Source organism: Brassica napus, chromosome A9 (genome assembly GCF_020379485.1).
Source record: "Brassica napus cultivar Da-Ae chromosome A9, Da-Ae, whole genome shotgun sequence".
NCBI lineage: Eukaryota > Viridiplantae > Streptophyta > Magnoliopsida > Brassicales > Brassicaceae > Brassica > Brassica napus.
Window position 1 is genome coordinate 38,438,537 of NC_063442.1, and position 17,341 is coordinate 38,455,877.

Sequence of the window (17,341 nt, forward strand, 5' to 3'; positions counted from 1 at the left end):
CTTAAGCCACTGTCAAGCTTAGATGAGTTTTCTGGGAGCCAGCTATTCCGGAAATGACACAGACTTTTCTTCCAATCTCACAGTTCATTTGTCTTTTTATCGAGTCAAATTAATAAAATTGTATAAAAAAATTACAAAAAATTCTTATACCTCACATTAATCTTTTTTTTTCACCACCCAACATTGATCCTAAATGTTTTTTCAAAAAAAAAAAAACTTGATCCTAAATAGTTTATTTCGAGTCTGGTTTTAAATGTCCACGACTCTTAGACCATGATTAACCCCAGTCTATTAACTGAGGTTCTTAACTTCCGCTAAGATACGGTTTTAGTTTTTCTTATATTTTAACTAAAAAAATTAAGAATTATCTTTTAAATAAGAGATATAAGAGCCGTCTTTTAGCTGAAAAGTGTAAAAAAATAAAAAATAAAATAAAAAAGTGTCAAAATCATGAGTTAAACAAAAATAAAAAATTCCAATACCTAACCTTCTAACCTCTAGAGAAGGTCTCTCATTACTGGAAATTAAATTTTTCTGGCAGAAACTCTAGAGAGGTTTCCCCTATGAAGAGAGAGTCTACGAGCGAGGCCGAATATACATTCAGAACGCCTTAACTCTGATCCTTGTACCCTCTCTCTCTCTGTCTCCTTCCTCTGATTGTGGATTGAGATGGAGACCTTACCCACTACGACGGTTTCGTCTTCTAAATCAGAACGACGAGGAAGATCCTCCAAATATCAGAGCACCTCCAAGCCCTCCGTCATCATGGCTTTCTTCTCTTGCGTTGCTTGGCTCTACGTCGCTGGCCGGTACGCCCCCATTTTCTCGATGATCCGATATATTTCTAGATTCCTATTCGATTCTCTAGATTTGATATGGCGATCGAACACTTTTCGATAAAACCTCTCAGATTCTAGATCCTTTGTTGTTGTTTTTCGAATTGTTTATTAGGTTATGGCAAGATTCAGAGAACAGAGTGATACTCAATAATATGCTTAAGAAGAATTATGATCAGGTTTGTTTTGTGCACACTCACTCATGAAAAGAAGCTTTGTCTCTCTTTCTGGAAATTGATGAAAAAACTTTATCTCTTGGGGAATGTAGAAGCCTAAGGTTCTTACGGTGGATGACAAGCTCATGGTTCTCGGATGCAAGTAAGTTAGATTTTGATTGAGCCAGATGCAAATTGTGTGTGTGTGTTTGATGTTGTGAGTGAGTTTGTAAATTGGTTTATTTAGAGATCTTGAGAGGAAGATTGTTGAAACTGAAATGGAGTTGACTCTGGCAAAGAGTCAAGGCTATCTGAAAAGTGGTTCGTCTTCAGGAGGGAAGAGGTTGCTTGCTGTGATTGGAGTCTATACAGGGTTTGGAAGCCATTTGAGGAGAAGTACATTTAGAGGGTCTTGGATGCCACAAGGTAATTATATAGATCATCATCATCATCATGCTGTGATTGATTGGAGAAACCATTTGGTTTATGATCACTGATGTTTTTTGGTCTATACAGGTGATGCTTTGAAGAAACTTGAGGAAAGAGGAGTTGTCATACGTTTTGTGATTGGTCGAAGGTTTTTCCCCATTTTACTATATCTTTTTCATCATTTTTGTGCTTATTTGTCGCTTCATGGACTGTTAATACTGATGTTGATGTTTTAAGAATTGCAGTCCAAACCGTGGTGATAGCCTTGATCGAAAGATTGATGAGGAAGATCGAGCAAGAAAAGATTTTCTCATTCTTGTAAGTAAACCATATCAAAAGCTTTTGCTCTTTTTTTTTTTGCTCACTGATGTGGCTTATATATTTGTCTGGGTTTATCAGGAGAATCACGAGGAGGCACAAGAAGAGCTACCCAAGAAGGTGAAGTTCTTCTTCAGTGCTGCTGTTCAGAACTGGGATGCAGAGTTTTACATCAAAGTCGACGACAATATTGATCTAGATCTTGGTAGATAACTTCCTCTTTTATTTCCTATCTTGTTTAAGATATGTTTGATCCTATTCTGAATCACCAATTCTCTTCTTTTTGTTTGTAAATGATAAAGATGGGTTGATTGGCCTCCTTGAAAGTAGGCGTGGTCAAGATGCTTCTTACATTGGGTGCATGAAGTCTGGGGAAGTTGTTACTGAAGAGTTCGTATCACACACAACTTTACTAAACTCACTTATCTTTGCACTGAAACCTTTTTTGATTTCTGTTTAGGGGAGGCCAATGGTACGAGCCAGAATGGTGGAAGTTTGGGGACGAGAAATCGTAAGTGATTTAAAAATATTATTTACTTCTTTGACATGATGCAGTTACTATGATGTGCTAAAGTCATACTTTATCCATCGTTATCTTTTAGATACTTTCGTCACGCAGCTGGTTCGCTTATAATACTATCCAAGAATTTGGCTCAGTACATAAACATAAACAGGTTGGGCCTCACAAAGAGTAATGTCGTTGGCATTGTTCCATGTCCATTTCTCATGCATCACACATTTTCTCTGCTCTGTTGTTATATGCAGTGGATCGTTGAAGACATATGCATTTGATGATACATCTATAGGATCTTGGATGATTGGTGTTCAGGCAACTTATATAGATGACAATCGCCTGTGCTGTAGCAGCATTAGACAAGGTAAAATCTTCAACATTATTAACCAAATATGAATAAATGTATATATGTTATAATCTGAGTATCTCTGTTGACTTTTGCAGACAAGGTGTGCTCTGTGGCTTGATCTTAAGGGCCCTTGCCAGTTTATTCCAACTTAACCTCTGGTGTATTTGTTGTTTAGAATCAGATTAAAATCAGCCATTACTTAGGGCATATACTCAGGAATTTGTAGCTGTGAAGAAAAAAGAAAAGAACATTATAAGTTACAACTGACCAAGAATAGTAGAGAATCATTTGGACTCAGTCCCGAGCTTTGAACTATATAGTTCGAGTGATGGAGTAATTTACTTGGAACCTTTATATGAAAACATACTTGCTTTTTCTTACTCTTTTTTGTTTCATCGTTTCTGATTGTCACTTCGAAAGTCTTTTCCATTACCACTTCTCAGTAACTTGATATGGACACCATATTAAGTAGCTACATAATTGCAAAATGAAAGATGCATCGTCGTCTTGAGTACTTTGGACACCATATTAAGTAGCTACATAATTACCACTTCTCATTTTTCAGGTGATCTTTCATTTTGCAATAATCCCAAGCATATATTAGAATTTAGAACTGGTTAAATGAGTAAGATGCATCGTCGTCTTAAGTACTTTGGAATTATTGAATTGCTTCAATAGAATATTGTGCGGCAGAACTCACGTTTTTAGACATTTCCATACCCGATCGTTGTGGTTATTTTTTGATGGAACAGGTCAAATTAATAAAATTTCTAGGATATCCGAGTTACATATTTGAATAATTATTATAATATTAGTTTTCTGTATGGTGTCCTTTTCATGCCACACCAATGAACTATTAAGTAACGGTTCTGTCCGTATTATAAGTTGACATTTTCTGAATAAAAATAGTCCGTAAATAGTTTGTTATACACCAACACTTTGTTCTATTTTATTCGTGGATTAGAGAACACTCCATCCCATCCAAAGGCATATTCATTCGTACCTCTCTCTACATTCTCACCGATCCACATTTTGTAACATCCTATTCCGATGGGAAAACCGACTGGAAAGAAGAAGAACCCCGATCCTCCCACGGATTCTTCCGTCAACGGCGGCGGGGGAGGCGGAGGAGGAGGAGGTAACAAGTCAGCCAAAAGCTTCGACCGTTCTGCCTCCAAGGCGGCAGCCACCTTCGACGAAGACATGGCGATCTTCATAAACCGAGCGTTAGAGCTAAAAGAAGAAGGAAACAAGCTCTTCCAGAAACGCGACAACGAAGGCGCAATGCTAAGGTACGACAAAGCCGTCAAGCTTTTGCCTAGAGATCACGCAGAGGTGGCTTACCTGAGAACGGGCATGGCTTCTTGCTACATGCATATGGGGCTGGGAGAGTACCCGAACGCGATCAACGAGTGCAATCTCGCCCTGGAGGCTTCTCCTCGGTACAGCAAAGCCCTGCTGAAACGCGCTCGGTGCTACGAGGCTTTGAATAAGATGGATTTCGCTTTTAGAGATTCGAGGATCGTTCTGAACATGGAGGCGGAGAATGTTTCGGCTAAGGAGATCTTCGAGAGGGTGAAGAAGGTGTTGGTTGGTAGAGGGGTTGATGTGGCTGAAATGGAGACGAGTTTTGTTGATGTGCAGCCCGTTGGCGCCGCGCGGTTAAGGAAGATTGTTAAGGAGAGGCTGAGGAAGATGAAGAAGAAAAATAATAATAATAATAATAAAAAGAATAGTAATGCTGAGGAGAAGAAGAGTAATGAAGGCGGCGTGGTTGTTGAGAATGCAGATGTTGAAGATGGAGAGGAAGCGGATAGCGGGAAGAGAGGAGATAAGAATCTTGAGGATAAAGTTGTGGTTGAGGAGAAGAAAGTGAGTCATGTGATGGACAAAGAGGTAGTCATTGCTTCCGACGCGACGGTTACCAGGACGGTGAAGTTGGTACACGGAGACGATATAAGGTGGGCGCAGTTGCCGTTGGATTCCAGCGTTAGACTTGTGAGAGATATAATCAGAGATAGGTTTCCTTCTCTGAAGGGCTTCCTTATCAAATACAGAGACTCTGAGGGTGATTTGGTTACCATCACCACGACGGATGAGCTGAGAGTGGCTGCGTCGACGAGGGAGAAACTTGGCTCCTTTAGATTGTATGTCACTGAAGTCAGCCCCAATCAAGAACCTGTATACGACGGCGAATCGAACGATAAGTTCGCCAAGGGGTCAAGTAGTGTTGCTGATAATGGAAGCGTGGGAGGAGATTATGTGGAGTCTGAGAAACCGTCTGCTTGCATTGAGCATTGGATTTTCCAGTTTGCGCAGCTGTTCAAGAACCACGTTGGGTTTGATTCAGATTCTTACTTGGACATTCACAACCTTGGGATGAAGCTATATACGGAAGCAATGGAAGATATTGTAACTGGAGAAGACGCGCAAGAGCTTTTTGATATAGCTGCTGATAAGTTCCAAGAAATGGCTGCACTAGCGATGTTTAACTGGGGGAACGTTCATATGTCCAAGGCGAGAAGGCAGATCTATTTTCCCGAGGATGGTTCGAGAGAAACTATACTAGAGAAGGTCGAGGCTGGCTTCGAATGGGCGACGAACGAGTACAACAAAGCTGCGGAAAAATATGAAGAAGCCGTTAAAGTTAAATCTGATTTCTATGAAGCTCTTCTTGCGCTCGGGCAACAGCAGTTTGAGCAGGCTAAGCTTTGTTGGTATCACGCGCTTAGAAACAAGATAGATATCGAAAGCGAGGCTTCTCAGGAAGTGCTGAAACTCTATAACAAAGCTGAGGAGAGTATGGAAAAGGGTATGCAGATTTGGGAAGAGATGGAAGAACGTCGTCTGAATGGAATATCTGATTCCGATAAACATAAAACGCTGCTGCAGAAGCTGGGATTAGATGGGGTGTTTAGTGAGGCGTCTGATGAAGATAATGCAGAGCAAACGGCTAATATGACTTCCCAGATTAATCTTTTGTGGGGGTCATTACTGTATGAACGGTCTATTGTGGAGTATAAGCTTGGTTTACCGACTTGGGATGAATGCTTGGAGGTTGCAGTGGAGAAATTTGAATTAGCTGGAGCTTCTGCGACCGATATAGCTGTTATGGTGAAGAACCATTGCTCAAACGAAAATGCACTTGAAGGTAATCAAGTTTATATATGAATATACTAAACTGTAGATATGGCACAGTGTAGTATAATCACTAACAAACAACAAGTGCAGGTATGGGGTTCAAGATCGATGAGATAGTACAGGCATGGAACGAGATGTATGATGCCAAAAGATGGCAGATCGGTGTCCCATCTTTCCGGCTAGAACCTTTGTTCCGGAGACGGTCACCGAAGCTGCATGATATTTTAGAGAATGTGTTTACAGGGCCTCAGTGACGAAACAGTCAATCATATATAAGAACAGAGCATATCAGCTGGTAAAAACCTCATTCTTACTTTCCCCTTAACTCTCTAACAAGTATTAGATTCTTAAACCGCAACATGTCATGTAGTCAGATTGCTTATATAGTTATATATACCTGAAAAGTTGATAGGTTGCTAAAGAATCTCCATAAGTTCTGATCTCTTGATGATCTGTTGTATCGTTATTGCAGGTATTGTAGATTACTCGGAGAGTGGGAGTTGTATGCAAATTTTCTTCTATTTTTTGGTTTGGTTTCTTCAATTTATGTATGGAAGCAATATTTTTTTTGGCAGTGATTATTTTTTTTGTGCAGAATACTTTTTGGAATTGTTTTGTGCAGAATATTATTTGGACTTTCTGTGAACTTTTTGGAATCAATATTTTCTATTTTTCATTTTGGTGGTTTGTAATCATATCATAGATTTGTAATTTTTTTATTGATTGTTTTGATTAGTTCGTGTATATGTTGACTATTGCATTCTTATGTAAATGTAGTGAATTATTTCGGTTTGCTGCACTCAAAATTCATAGCATCATACACTTTTTAAATGAGAGGATATGCATCATATACATCGTAGCAAGCCGTTGTGATTTGCCAAATTTTTTAAAACTAATATATAAAATTGATATAAATACATTTATTCTACAAAGTGATAAAAACATAAATATTGTCGACAATGATGGATGACAATATAGATATCATACAGAAATAAATTTAGTTGAAAATATTGCAAGTCGAGAAAAAAGCATTAAATCATCCTACCATCCGTCATTATGAATTTGTTTCGTCTATATTCGAATTATGTAAGGTTATCTTCCTAGGAGCTTTGATCGATACAAGAACCCATATGGAAATGGAGTTATACCCATTTGTAAGAACAGCACGACATTTGTGAGGCAGCAATAAAAACGGCACAACGTTTCTGCTCTAGAGTTTCTTCCCAGAGCGACCGACGCGACAGTAAAAAAAAAAAAAAAACACAAACAAAAGGACAATCTTCTCGATTCCTCTCTCTCTCTCTCTCTCTCTCTCTCTAGCAAGTATAATAGGAAGAAAAGGTCTGGAGATTCATAAATCATAAAAATGGAGAAAGTGAGGCAAGCATCGCACGCAGGCTCTTGGTATACTGATAATCGTGAGTTCTGATCTTTCCTCGCTTTCTTACTTTTTAGGACAGAGAAGAAACCAGTTGTTTATCTCTGCTTTTTAGTTTCACTGTCTAAAAGTCAAAGTTTTGACTTTTAATCTCTCTCTCTCTCGAATTGTCCGCTTGTTCTTGTAATATGTTTTGTGTGTTTCTTTTAAAATGAAGCTACAAAGTTGTCATCGGATCTTGGAAAATGGCTAACAGAAACTGGTTTAACCAAATCACCTCATGTCCGAGGCGTCATTGCCCCGTAAGATAGCTTTCTAGCTTCTCTCTCGTTTTCCTCCCGCGATCTCTTTAACTTTTTCAATGGTGAATTCAGACACGCAGGTTACTCCTACTCCGGTCGTGCAGCTGCTTATGCCTTTGCAAACATTGATCCCACCAACATGTAACAATCTCGTTTTTTTTTCCTTTTCATCACATCTTATGATCATGGGTTCAGTATTGTTCTATCTTGTTTGTTTTCAGTACCAGGATATTTATTCTAGGTCCATCTCACCATTACTACACACCAAAATGTGCACTTTCGACTGCAAAAGTTTACAAAACTCCCATCGGAGATCTACCTGTTGATGTCGAGAGTAACTAGCCGCTTCTTCTCTTTCTTTCTTGATTATAAAACTTGAGGAAATGTGTTGTGTTTCTTTACTTAAATTTCACCACAACCAGTGATTAAGGAGATAAGAGCTATGGGGAAATTTGGAATGATGGATCTCCGTGTCGACGAAGCTGAGCATAGCATGGAAATGCACTTGCCTTTTTTGTCTAAAGTATTTCAAGGGTAATCAAACTGTGATTGATTGTATTGTTAAGGTTTTTAGGGGCTTTTTTGAGCTAACTTGTAAAAAATAATGTTTTTTTTTTTGGGGATCAGGCACGATGTGAAAGTTGTACCAATCTTGGTTGGAGCAGTAAGTGCAGAGAACGAAGCCATGTACGGCGAGTTGCTATCAAAGTATGTGGATGATCCCAACAACTTTTTCTCAGTCTCCTCTGACTTTTGTCACTGGGGCTCAAGGTTTTGTCTCTATTCTCTCTCCTTTTACTGTGTCTGTCGTTTCTTTGTTAAAACTCCTCTAATGATTTTGTGTGTTCATAGGTTCAATTACATGCATTATGACAACAATCATGGTCCAATACACAAATCCATTGAGGCACTAGACAAGATGGGTATGGATATAATAGAGACCGGTGATCCTGATGCTTTCAACAAGTATCTTTTGGAGTTTGACAACACCATTTGTGGCCGCCACCCTATTAGTATTTTTCTCCATGTAAGCACTTTCTTTGCTATGTGTTTCTTAATGATTGAATCTAGTGGTGAATTAGGCACTTATTGTTTGGTGTTTACTCTACAGATGATAAAACATAGCTCAAGCAAGATTAAGATCAATTTCCTCAAGTACGAGCAGTCAAGCCAGTGCCAGACTATGCGAGACAGCAGTGTCAGCTATGCATCTGCTGCTGCTAAGTTGGAATGTTGAAACTGAATGTCTAGCGTCTAACAAATCCATACAACCTTAAAAACCTCAAAAGGTTTGGTGTTTACAAATCTTTGTAATAAGAAAAAGCACAAGAACATCATCCATTGAACTGATATCTAATAATTTTACATCTCTCTCACAACGTTGACGTCCAAATACCATCAGAAGTTAACTCTAACGATCTCCTTACTGTCTGAAAATTCTGGCAAAGCTTCCTTCCGGTGCTGTCTCTCTCTACTGTAGACGATCCAGAACACAAGCGAGAGCATCACAGCCGTCGATAACATGGCCAGACCCACGTAGACCCAGTAACCATAGCGTCTGAGCCCTGGACAGTTGTTATTGGTTATGTCTCTAAACGTCTGCTTCGCGTACGAACAATCCTGAAGCTGAACCAAGAACGGCGCGTCGTTGATCAACCCCGTGCTGATGTTCACGCACGAGGCCATCTGACCATACAGCGCAGGCGTTAGCCTCCCCGTTGTTACGCAAGTCCCGTTCGTGTTTACTTGGCACACGAAGCTGCTCCACGCCTGAGTAGCGTTGTTCAAATCGAGCTCGCCAGGGGAGCAAGGGCGATCGGTGAGGTCGTGGTTGAAGGGATTGCAGAGCAGAGGAAGCAAGGGTCCGGACTGGTTGTAGTACATTTGGGGAAAGACCGGAGAGAAGTTGATGTTGGAGACGTTAGAAACGACTGTGTTGATGAGCTCAACGAGCTGTCCCGTCACCTCTTTGCTGCGCATCAGAGTTTCCTGAGCTGTGGCGTTGTCTGTACAAGGCAAGATCTCGTCTAGTGCCGTGTTGCTTGCTGGTCTCTCTACCCATTCGCTCATTGCCACACATGTGTCTGCGGTTGCACTGATGCTCAAAACAAAGAACATTAAAGGTTTTTGAACTAACAAAGAAAAAAAAGAAAGAATAATGAGAGAGTAGACATACTTGTGTAGCAGAAGGAAAGTTCCACTCAAGATGAAAGTACCAGCCACCAAAATCCATCCAAGGATCACAAGGCTGTAATAAGAGGAAGGATGATTCAGATAGTTATTTTTGTTTTCATTACTAGGTTAGGGTCAAAACCACAGCATGTAATATTAGTTTCGCCTCAGCGGTCACTCGAACTGGGAAGCTCTGACACAATGGCCAGAGTCCTTTCCAGTTGAGCTAATGACCTCTGGTCAGATAGTTTTTAACTTGTGAAAAGTGGCACAAAGCACATTTACTCACGTGTAAACGATGACTTGCATCCCAAAGATTGAAGAAGCTGAAACATGTAGTGAAAGATGATGAGCTTAGCAGGAATCATACAAAAAAAAATATTTCGGAATAGTATGACCTTACCGAGACCCAGAAATGTCAAAATAAGCATGACAATCGAAACTACTATAAGTGCCACCCTCCTGCAATATAACAAAAAAAAAGATGATTGTTTGTTCACATTGTTTTCAAGGAACTTTTAGGATGTTTGGGAGCTCTTGTTGTTAGTTGTTACACGGAATTGAGGAAATTTCTTATGTCATTGGAGCTACTAGTGGCTTTGTCAGTGATGGTAGTTATTGAAGAAGTCAGTTTTGCTCCGATCTGATCGATTTCAGTTTGGACATTTGCGGGTAAAGACACCTGAAGAACTCTAATCTGCTCTGCTGATGTAAGGTAATCTGATATAGCTTTAAGCTGTGAAACCGTGCTATCTGCTTGGCTCATCACATAAGCTAATGTCTCTGTTGTGCTTTTGTTGTACCTTATCTGACCCGAGTATAGCATAACACATCCAATTCTACATTTAAAAAAAAACCTTTATGAAGAAACAAAAATGTGAATAGAGAAGAGTTGTGTACACTTCTCTTACTCACATTGCCATAAGAGTGAAGAAGAGGAGGAAGATGAGGGAGAGAATGTAAGCAACCCTTGAGTAACCAATAGATTTGCTTCTATGGCATATGTGACACATGCATATAACCAATAAGCAGATGCCAAACCCAAGAAACCAAACAGTAGCAACAGCAAAGAGAGGAACAGCTGTATAGCCCACAGACTACAATTTCAAAAACACCAAGACAGAATCTAAATTCACAATCAACATATAAGTCAAGATGCATAATGAAGTAGAAATATATTCTTACGGCCCAGTAATGTCGGCTGCTGATATTCCATCCTCCAGTATATATCTGGAAACCATTGAGAGGATCTTTTCTGAATGTTCTTTGAGCAGCTAAAGCCACTGAAACATCTCCAATCACTTGAGGGTTATTGTAAGTAGGTCCATATAATGGCGTTTCTGCCACTATAAATTTCCTTGTAGAATTTTCCCAAATTGTTTTCTCAGAATCTGAAAGAGACAAACCATACTGAAATTAAGACAAAAACAAAAAAAAAACAATATAGTAGTAAAGGCTTAAAAAAATTTCTAACCAAACCTAATCACATAGAGGGTGCTGCAAATAAAAGTTCCAAGTTATTTACTCAAGTGTTGATGATTTTCTCAGATTTTAGATTAGACCCCATAATGAATCAGTTGAGAATCTTTGAAGGGTTCAGTTAAATTTAGATTTTTGGAGCAAAGTGGAGTGTGACATTTTCATGGAAAGAATCTTCTTTTTACTTTCACAGGAAAAGAGAAGGATTTCTAGAGAAACAGAAAGAAAATGAAGAAAAGCAACCAAAGACAGAAAGACAAACCTGTGGGAGGCTGAGTAGGAGAAATGTGAATGGTTGAAGCTCCATGAACAAGAGAAAGAGAGGTTAAGAAGCAATAGAAGAGAAGAAGAGTCATTCAGTACTACTGTGAAGCAATCTTGAGAGAAGAGAGAAAGAGAGAGAGAAGTGGAGTCACAGTCTCAAAGCAGAGGAGAGAAGGAGACAATAATAAAAGCAAATTTGCTTTTTCGAATTTCTATGTGACCCACCTAAGACTTTTGTGTAATGAGTTTATACTGACGATACAAAAATTGGGGGTTTTCAGGGATTTGGACAATGGAATCTACTAAAATTTAAAATTATGATAAGATTTGTTGCGAACAAAGATAAATTGTGATATATTATTTCATAGATAACCATATATATATTGTTGACAAAAAAAAAGATAGCTATATATATATATAGTAATACTATAGTATTTAAGGAATCTATACTATTATTATTTTTTTGATAAAAAAATACTATTATTATTTGATGTAGAAACTCTATTAATCTAGTGATTTAACTGAGAATTAATAAATTATGATATATTATTTCATAGATAACCATATATATAGTAATATAATATTTAAGGAATCTATACTATTATTATTTGATGTGAAAGTTCTCTTAGTCCCTTAGTTAGTTGAATGGTTTAACTTTTTTACTAAGAGTTCATTAATGATTCTATATCAGAAATTCAAATTTCTATTTATGGGTTTCAATTTCTGGTGAAACGATTTATTAAACAATTACGCAAATTACAGAAGAAATACGTACAAAATATCTTTCACATGGTGCAAGTAAACCCGGTTAGACATGAATTTTGATAGGACGGATCAAATAATACAGTTAATCATAGATCATTATAAACCAAGTAGTATTGTTGGTTATCCAATCTACAATGTAATATTTTTCATAATTGCAATATCATAATAAATCAGCGTTAGAAAATACTATTAATATTTGGTAAATTAATAAATTAATAAATTAATAAAAAATCATAGTTCTAACATTATTAATTTGTAGAGTTTTTACTGTATATAGTTTTGCTTATTTGTCATATTTTTAATTATTTTTAGTTAACTCAATATTTTAAATAATCTCTATAATTATTTACCTTAAATTTATTGCCACCATAATTTTTATCATTATTTAATATGAGATGTAGGTAACTTCATGTTGTCAATGTTTTCTGATGAATATTAATGAAATTTAATGTCACATATAAAATTTCATTAATATTAATGAAATTCTGATGAAAAAACATAATGAATATAGTGTATAAACTATAAAGAGATTTTCCAAAAAAGTATATCATGTTTGTTATCTTTTTTTTAAACAAAAACATTAAAATTATATATATTTTGATAAAAAAATTTTTTGTCATATTTAAATAATTTGATGTTCACTTTAATTTTTTGAGAACATAAAACAACTTATTATGCTGATCTTGAACTAATTAATATTTATGTATTAATAAATACAATATGATTTATCATTATACATGTATGTTCGGGTAAAACACCTAGTCCCCTAGACTATATTTGAGAAGTGATTTGTATATGTGTCATCATTACATTAACTTTCATAAAAAAATGATTTAAAAGAAGTATGACATGACATAAATCTAATTGTGACATGTAAAATTTACTATATTTAGATTTATGTTTTTGGTAAGATTTCTTAAATATAATAATGATGATTTTCTATATATACAGATTTATATTTTTGGAAAAGTTTCATAATATAGTAATACCTAATAAATTTTATATCAAAAAATATTTTTTCTCAGTAAATATTCATTTTGGTAAGATTTTATGATACCTAATAACTTTTCTATATTTATTAAAATAATATGTTTTTATATATAAATAATAATTACGAATATTAAAATTTTACATCAATATATGAATCATATTTTTATTATTAAAATAAGTATAGTTTAAAATATATTTTATCAACGTATACAAGTTATTTTTATTTAATGTATATATTATTAGAAATAATTTATATATTTACAAATAGAAATATTTAAAATAGTAATTAAATAAAGAATAATATAATAAAATAACTTTATAAATTTCAATTATTTTTATCAAAAGTTAAATAATGCAAAATTAAAAGGTCAAAGTAAACTTGAATAAATCAAACCAAAAACAGTTACATTATAGTTTTATTTTTTAAACTAATAAAAGTAAAATAGAAAATAGAAAATTTTATTTATATATATAACATTTTTAAATATTTTATATTTGCGCATGGCGCAGGAGAACTCCTAGTAAGTAAATATTTAGATATAAGTATTTTTAATTAAGTGGTTTTGATTTAGTGGTAAAGTGGTTCCAGCTGGAGCTTCTAGTATTAGTTTGATTCCCATTGGCCACCCGTAGACATCTTGAATGGCAAGAAAACCCGAATTTTTATGAGTTCGTGGTGATTAGTATTTGAGCCTAGAAAACTTTTGAGATCACACCACACCACGGATATAAAAAAAAAAGTATATTTAGAATAATTTATAAGACAATATCTATAATTGTCATCAATATCTAGTTATTTATAACATTTCCTCTTAGATGTCTATTATATAAAAAAAAAAAATTTAACGTGTAACATGAAGCCTCGTTAAACTTTTTTTTACCAAAAATGGTTAATGGAAAAACTATGGGTCAGGGAAAAAAAGAGCATAGTGCATTAACTCCCCTCATGAAAACATCAGCTGATATTTTTGAGATGACGTACTCCAATATGATGAATTAACTTCTCAAAACAATAAACATAAACATCTTGGTAAATATATCAGCATAATCTTCACACTTGCATCAGTGCATGTCATTCTCATGTTGTGCTTGCTGATGATTTCTCCTGACACTCTTCTTCGATATTTGATGTCATCAGTGTATGACAAAGTTCTTAAGAGGGTGATAGACTTTAACTTCGTAATTATGTGTCTGAACATGATTTACAAGATCACTTATATCAATGAATATGTAATAGTCATCCAAGATTTAAGACGTGAAAACACAAGGATTAGAAAGATGCATAGTGGGTGATCAGTCAACTAATATCTCCTTATATCCATGTGATGCGATCTTGTCCAAGAAACACATTCGGAGGTCATTGGATTTGGATAAGCTTTGCACATAATGAGCTAGGAAGCACAATCGGCATGGATTTAATGACCACACAAGGGCTATGGAAAAATCTCTTGATATAACAGCTTCTATATCCTTGCTTTTGTGCAAACACGTCTTTTCTCCTGACTCAAAGAACATTTTGTAGACCCTTTTCATGCTTCAGTAGCCTCACTGAACTCATTGCAAACAAGCAGCGTGATCAATTATCACACTGAACCATGGTCTTCACCTGATTTGCAAACCATTGGGCTCTTTTTTCATGAGAGGAAGAATCAATATGATATGATGGACATTCTGAAGCAAAAACTCTACAGATATACTTTTGTAAAACGTGAGCACATTATTCCTATTTACATTACATAAGAATACAATCTAAGAAAGATCGGTCCTAAATCTAAATCAATTTCGTTCAACTTACAAATTTTTGTCATCATTTGTTGTGCCTGTGAAACAGAAACAAAGAGAAACAGTCGATACAGAATTCCCGAAAAAGAGCCGTTGTGACTTGTGATAGGTCCAAAACAAACGACGCATACGGTTCCTCAACTTGTCGGATCGAACAAGTTGAGGAACTCCAACTGAACTTAACTCATTAAGTCGCAAAGTTTTCATTACATAGTTTGTAGAATGTCTAATAAATCGATCATTTTATTTCGCAAAAAAACTAAAAGATCACCTTTTATAAACATCAGATTCAACCTCCGTTTTTCGAATCACCCACAAACATCTCATTACAAATTTTTTAATAGAAAGAGCTACTTCTTCAATAATAAGATAAGAAAATTACAAAGACGAAGAAATACTTGGAGGAAGATTATTACATGGATACCATCTAACCGTAAGAACAATACATCTCTCCTTTAAACAAAACTAATGATTATTAAAAACCCTACGAAACTTGCTCGAAGGCGGAACGCTAAACAATACACATACTAACGATACATAGAAGCGAAACTAAAAGACCATTTAAGAAAATTGTTCGATCATTCCCCTTGAAAAAATAAGAGAATGATTCGAATTTAACGTTTCGTAACGAAGGGATATCTTTTTCTTATTAATCGGAGATCTGAGATCGATCGACGTCTATCCCCAAGATTCTGATCAGATCGGTGGTTGCGTCGGCTGGTTCGAACGAGGAGACGCTTCTCTTCGCGAAGAACGCCGGCAAGGGAACTTCGCTCGGCGGCGGAGATGTCGACGTGACTGTACCAGCGTAAAACAAAGCTGGGGTGGTCGATCTCCGGCTCTGCGATGGGATCGTCACCGGATCCGATACGATCTGACGAGCGGATCTCGGATCTGGCTTCTCAACCGTCAGATCTGGTACCTTCTCTTCTCCTCGCTTCGGAACTCTAACGTGGTTGTGATTGAGATTATTCTTCTTCTTCTTCGATCCCTTTGGCGGAGGAGAGGTCTCCGGTTGATGACGCGGCGGACTCCGGCGACGGCGATTGGGCGTCGGTTTGTCAGGCCGGTGTGGAGGAGGGAAAATGATGTTTCTGATGGAGAGAGGATCGGTAGGCTGGAGAACGGCAACTCCCATGGCGGATTTGGATTCGAGAACGGAGGAAAGGAAAATGTTGGGAGGAAAATGAGAGAGATTATAAGGTGAAGGGCATAGTTGTAAAAGAGGAGATGGTGGAGGAAGATGAAGAGAGGGAGTTGTTTTATAGCGTGTCTTCGATGGCAAAATGCTGTTCCACTCTCTCTTGTTGTCTTTTTTATTATTTTTGTAATTATTTTTTGCTTTTTATAAACAATTTGTTTTTACTTTTTATATGATTATTAAAGAAAGTTGGTCTCCCGTTGAACGAAACGTATATTTGGTGGGGGACAACAACAAAGTAGATTTTTTTTTTTTTTGGACAGATACAATATAATATCTCTCTTCAATTATCATAGTGATATGTTGAACTTTTTTAATTATATATTTGGCTTTTGAAATTAATATATGACTAATTATAAACCGTATGATTAAAATTTAGATTATACTTTACGGTTCTTTTTTTTTGACAGATACAATATAATATCTCTCTTCAATTATCATAGTGATATGTTGAACTTTTTTAATTATATATTTGGCTTTTGAAATTAATATATGACTAATTATAAACCGTATGATTAAAATTTAGATTATACTTTACGGTTCTTTTGGAAAAAGAGAAAATTTCATTTTTTCCAAACTTAGTTTAATATCATTTTTCAAATTTACTTTGAACAAATAATCAATTTCATAAGTATTTTAAAATTTTGATATAATGTGATCCATTAAAACATTTTATGACAAGAAATTCATGGCTGACAAAGAAAAAAAAATTCATATTCAGTTTTTTTTTTTAAATAACTTTTTGAGAAATTGCTTAAAATACTTTAAGTTTTCTATCATTTTTTTAAAAATATCAAAACATTTGGTTTATGGTGAATAATTATTGTTTATGGTTTAGTATTTACGGGTGAGATTGTGTTTATAAAATTTTATAGGTGTTTATAAATTATTTTAAATATTTAGAATGTATATTAATTTATTACAATCTACTTTTGAATATAATTTATGACAAATATAATATTGAAAATAAATATAATAGTTAAAATATTACATAAATTATTATTAGATAAATTATAAAATGAATACAATTAAGATATTTTTTTGTTTTGCATTTGGATTTTGTTTATATTTTTGTAGTTTTATCATAATTTTTAATTTTATAAAAATATGCTTACGATGTTTTTTGAATACGGTTATGTAATTCATTTTTATTTGACATCTTTATGATATAGAAGTAATTAATAAAAGTTAACATAGTTTGTTTAAAATAGAAAATAATATTCCATATTGTAGTTTGTAATTATCTTACATATGTGTTTATTTACA

At 35.5% G+C, this 17,341-nt stretch overlaps 5 protein-coding genes across 5 annotated transcripts; 3 read left to right on the plus strand and 2 right to left on the minus strand.

The window, feature by feature from the left end:
- The first annotated feature begins 511 nt into the window (after positions 1-511).
- LOC106368569 (hydroxyproline O-galactosyltransferase HPGT3-like) lies at positions 512-2,983 on the plus strand. The gene is made up of 12 exons (XM_013808571.3): positions 512-809; positions 952-1,015; positions 1,105-1,154; positions 1,239-1,417; positions 1,508-1,568; positions 1,666-1,738; positions 1,820-1,943; positions 2,041-2,128; positions 2,199-2,249; positions 2,341-2,412; positions 2,504-2,616; positions 2,697-2,983. The coding sequence occupies exons 1-12, from the start codon at positions 670-672 to the stop codon at positions 2,717-2,719; spliced, it is 1,038 nt and encodes a 345-aa protein (XP_013664025.2). The 5' UTR covers positions 512-669; the 3' UTR covers positions 2,720-2,983.
- A 474-nt stretch (positions 2,984-3,457) lies between these two features.
- On the plus strand, positions 3,458-6,425 carry LOC106365131 (protein PHOX1-like). The gene is made up of 3 exons (XM_013804581.3): positions 3,458-5,752; positions 5,833-6,037; positions 6,215-6,425. Exons 1-2 carry the CDS (start codon positions 3,652-3,654, stop codon positions 5,994-5,996), a joined length of 2,265 nt encoding a protein of 754 aa, XP_013660035.2. The 5' UTR covers positions 3,458-3,651; the 3' UTR covers positions 5,997-6,037; positions 6,215-6,425.
- Positions 6,426-6,936: 511 nt separating this feature from the next.
- LOC106368571 (protein MEMO1) lies at positions 6,937-8,793 on the plus strand. The gene is made up of 8 exons (XM_013808573.3): positions 6,937-7,160; positions 7,338-7,422; positions 7,495-7,563; positions 7,644-7,756; positions 7,845-7,956; positions 8,050-8,193; positions 8,275-8,449; positions 8,534-8,793. The coding sequence occupies exons 1-8, from the start codon at positions 7,109-7,111 to the stop codon at positions 8,657-8,659; spliced, it is 876 nt and encodes a 291-aa protein (XP_013664027.2). The 5' UTR covers positions 6,937-7,108; the 3' UTR covers positions 8,660-8,793.
- LOC106368570 lies at positions 8,671-11,557 on the minus strand. The gene is made up of 8 exons (XM_013808572.3): positions 11,336-11,557; positions 10,780-10,985; positions 10,510-10,691; positions 10,149-10,433; positions 9,998-10,056; positions 9,884-9,920; positions 9,599-9,670; positions 8,671-9,517 (listed from the first exon to the last, which is right to left on the minus strand). Exons 1-8 carry the CDS (start codon positions 11,427-11,429, stop codon positions 8,821-8,823), a joined length of 1,632 nt encoding a protein of 543 aa, XP_013664026.2. The 5' UTR covers positions 11,430-11,557; the 3' UTR covers positions 8,671-8,820.
- Positions 11,558-15,131: 3,574 nt separating this feature from the next.
- LOC106368572 lies at positions 15,132-16,275 on the minus strand. Its single transcript, XM_013808574.3, has one exon. The coding sequence runs from the start codon at positions 16,010-16,012 to the stop codon at positions 15,524-15,526; it is 489 nt and encodes a 162-aa protein (XP_013664028.2). The 5' UTR covers positions 16,013-16,275; the 3' UTR covers positions 15,132-15,523.
- Between the last annotated feature and the right edge of the window lie 1,066 nt (positions 16,276-17,341).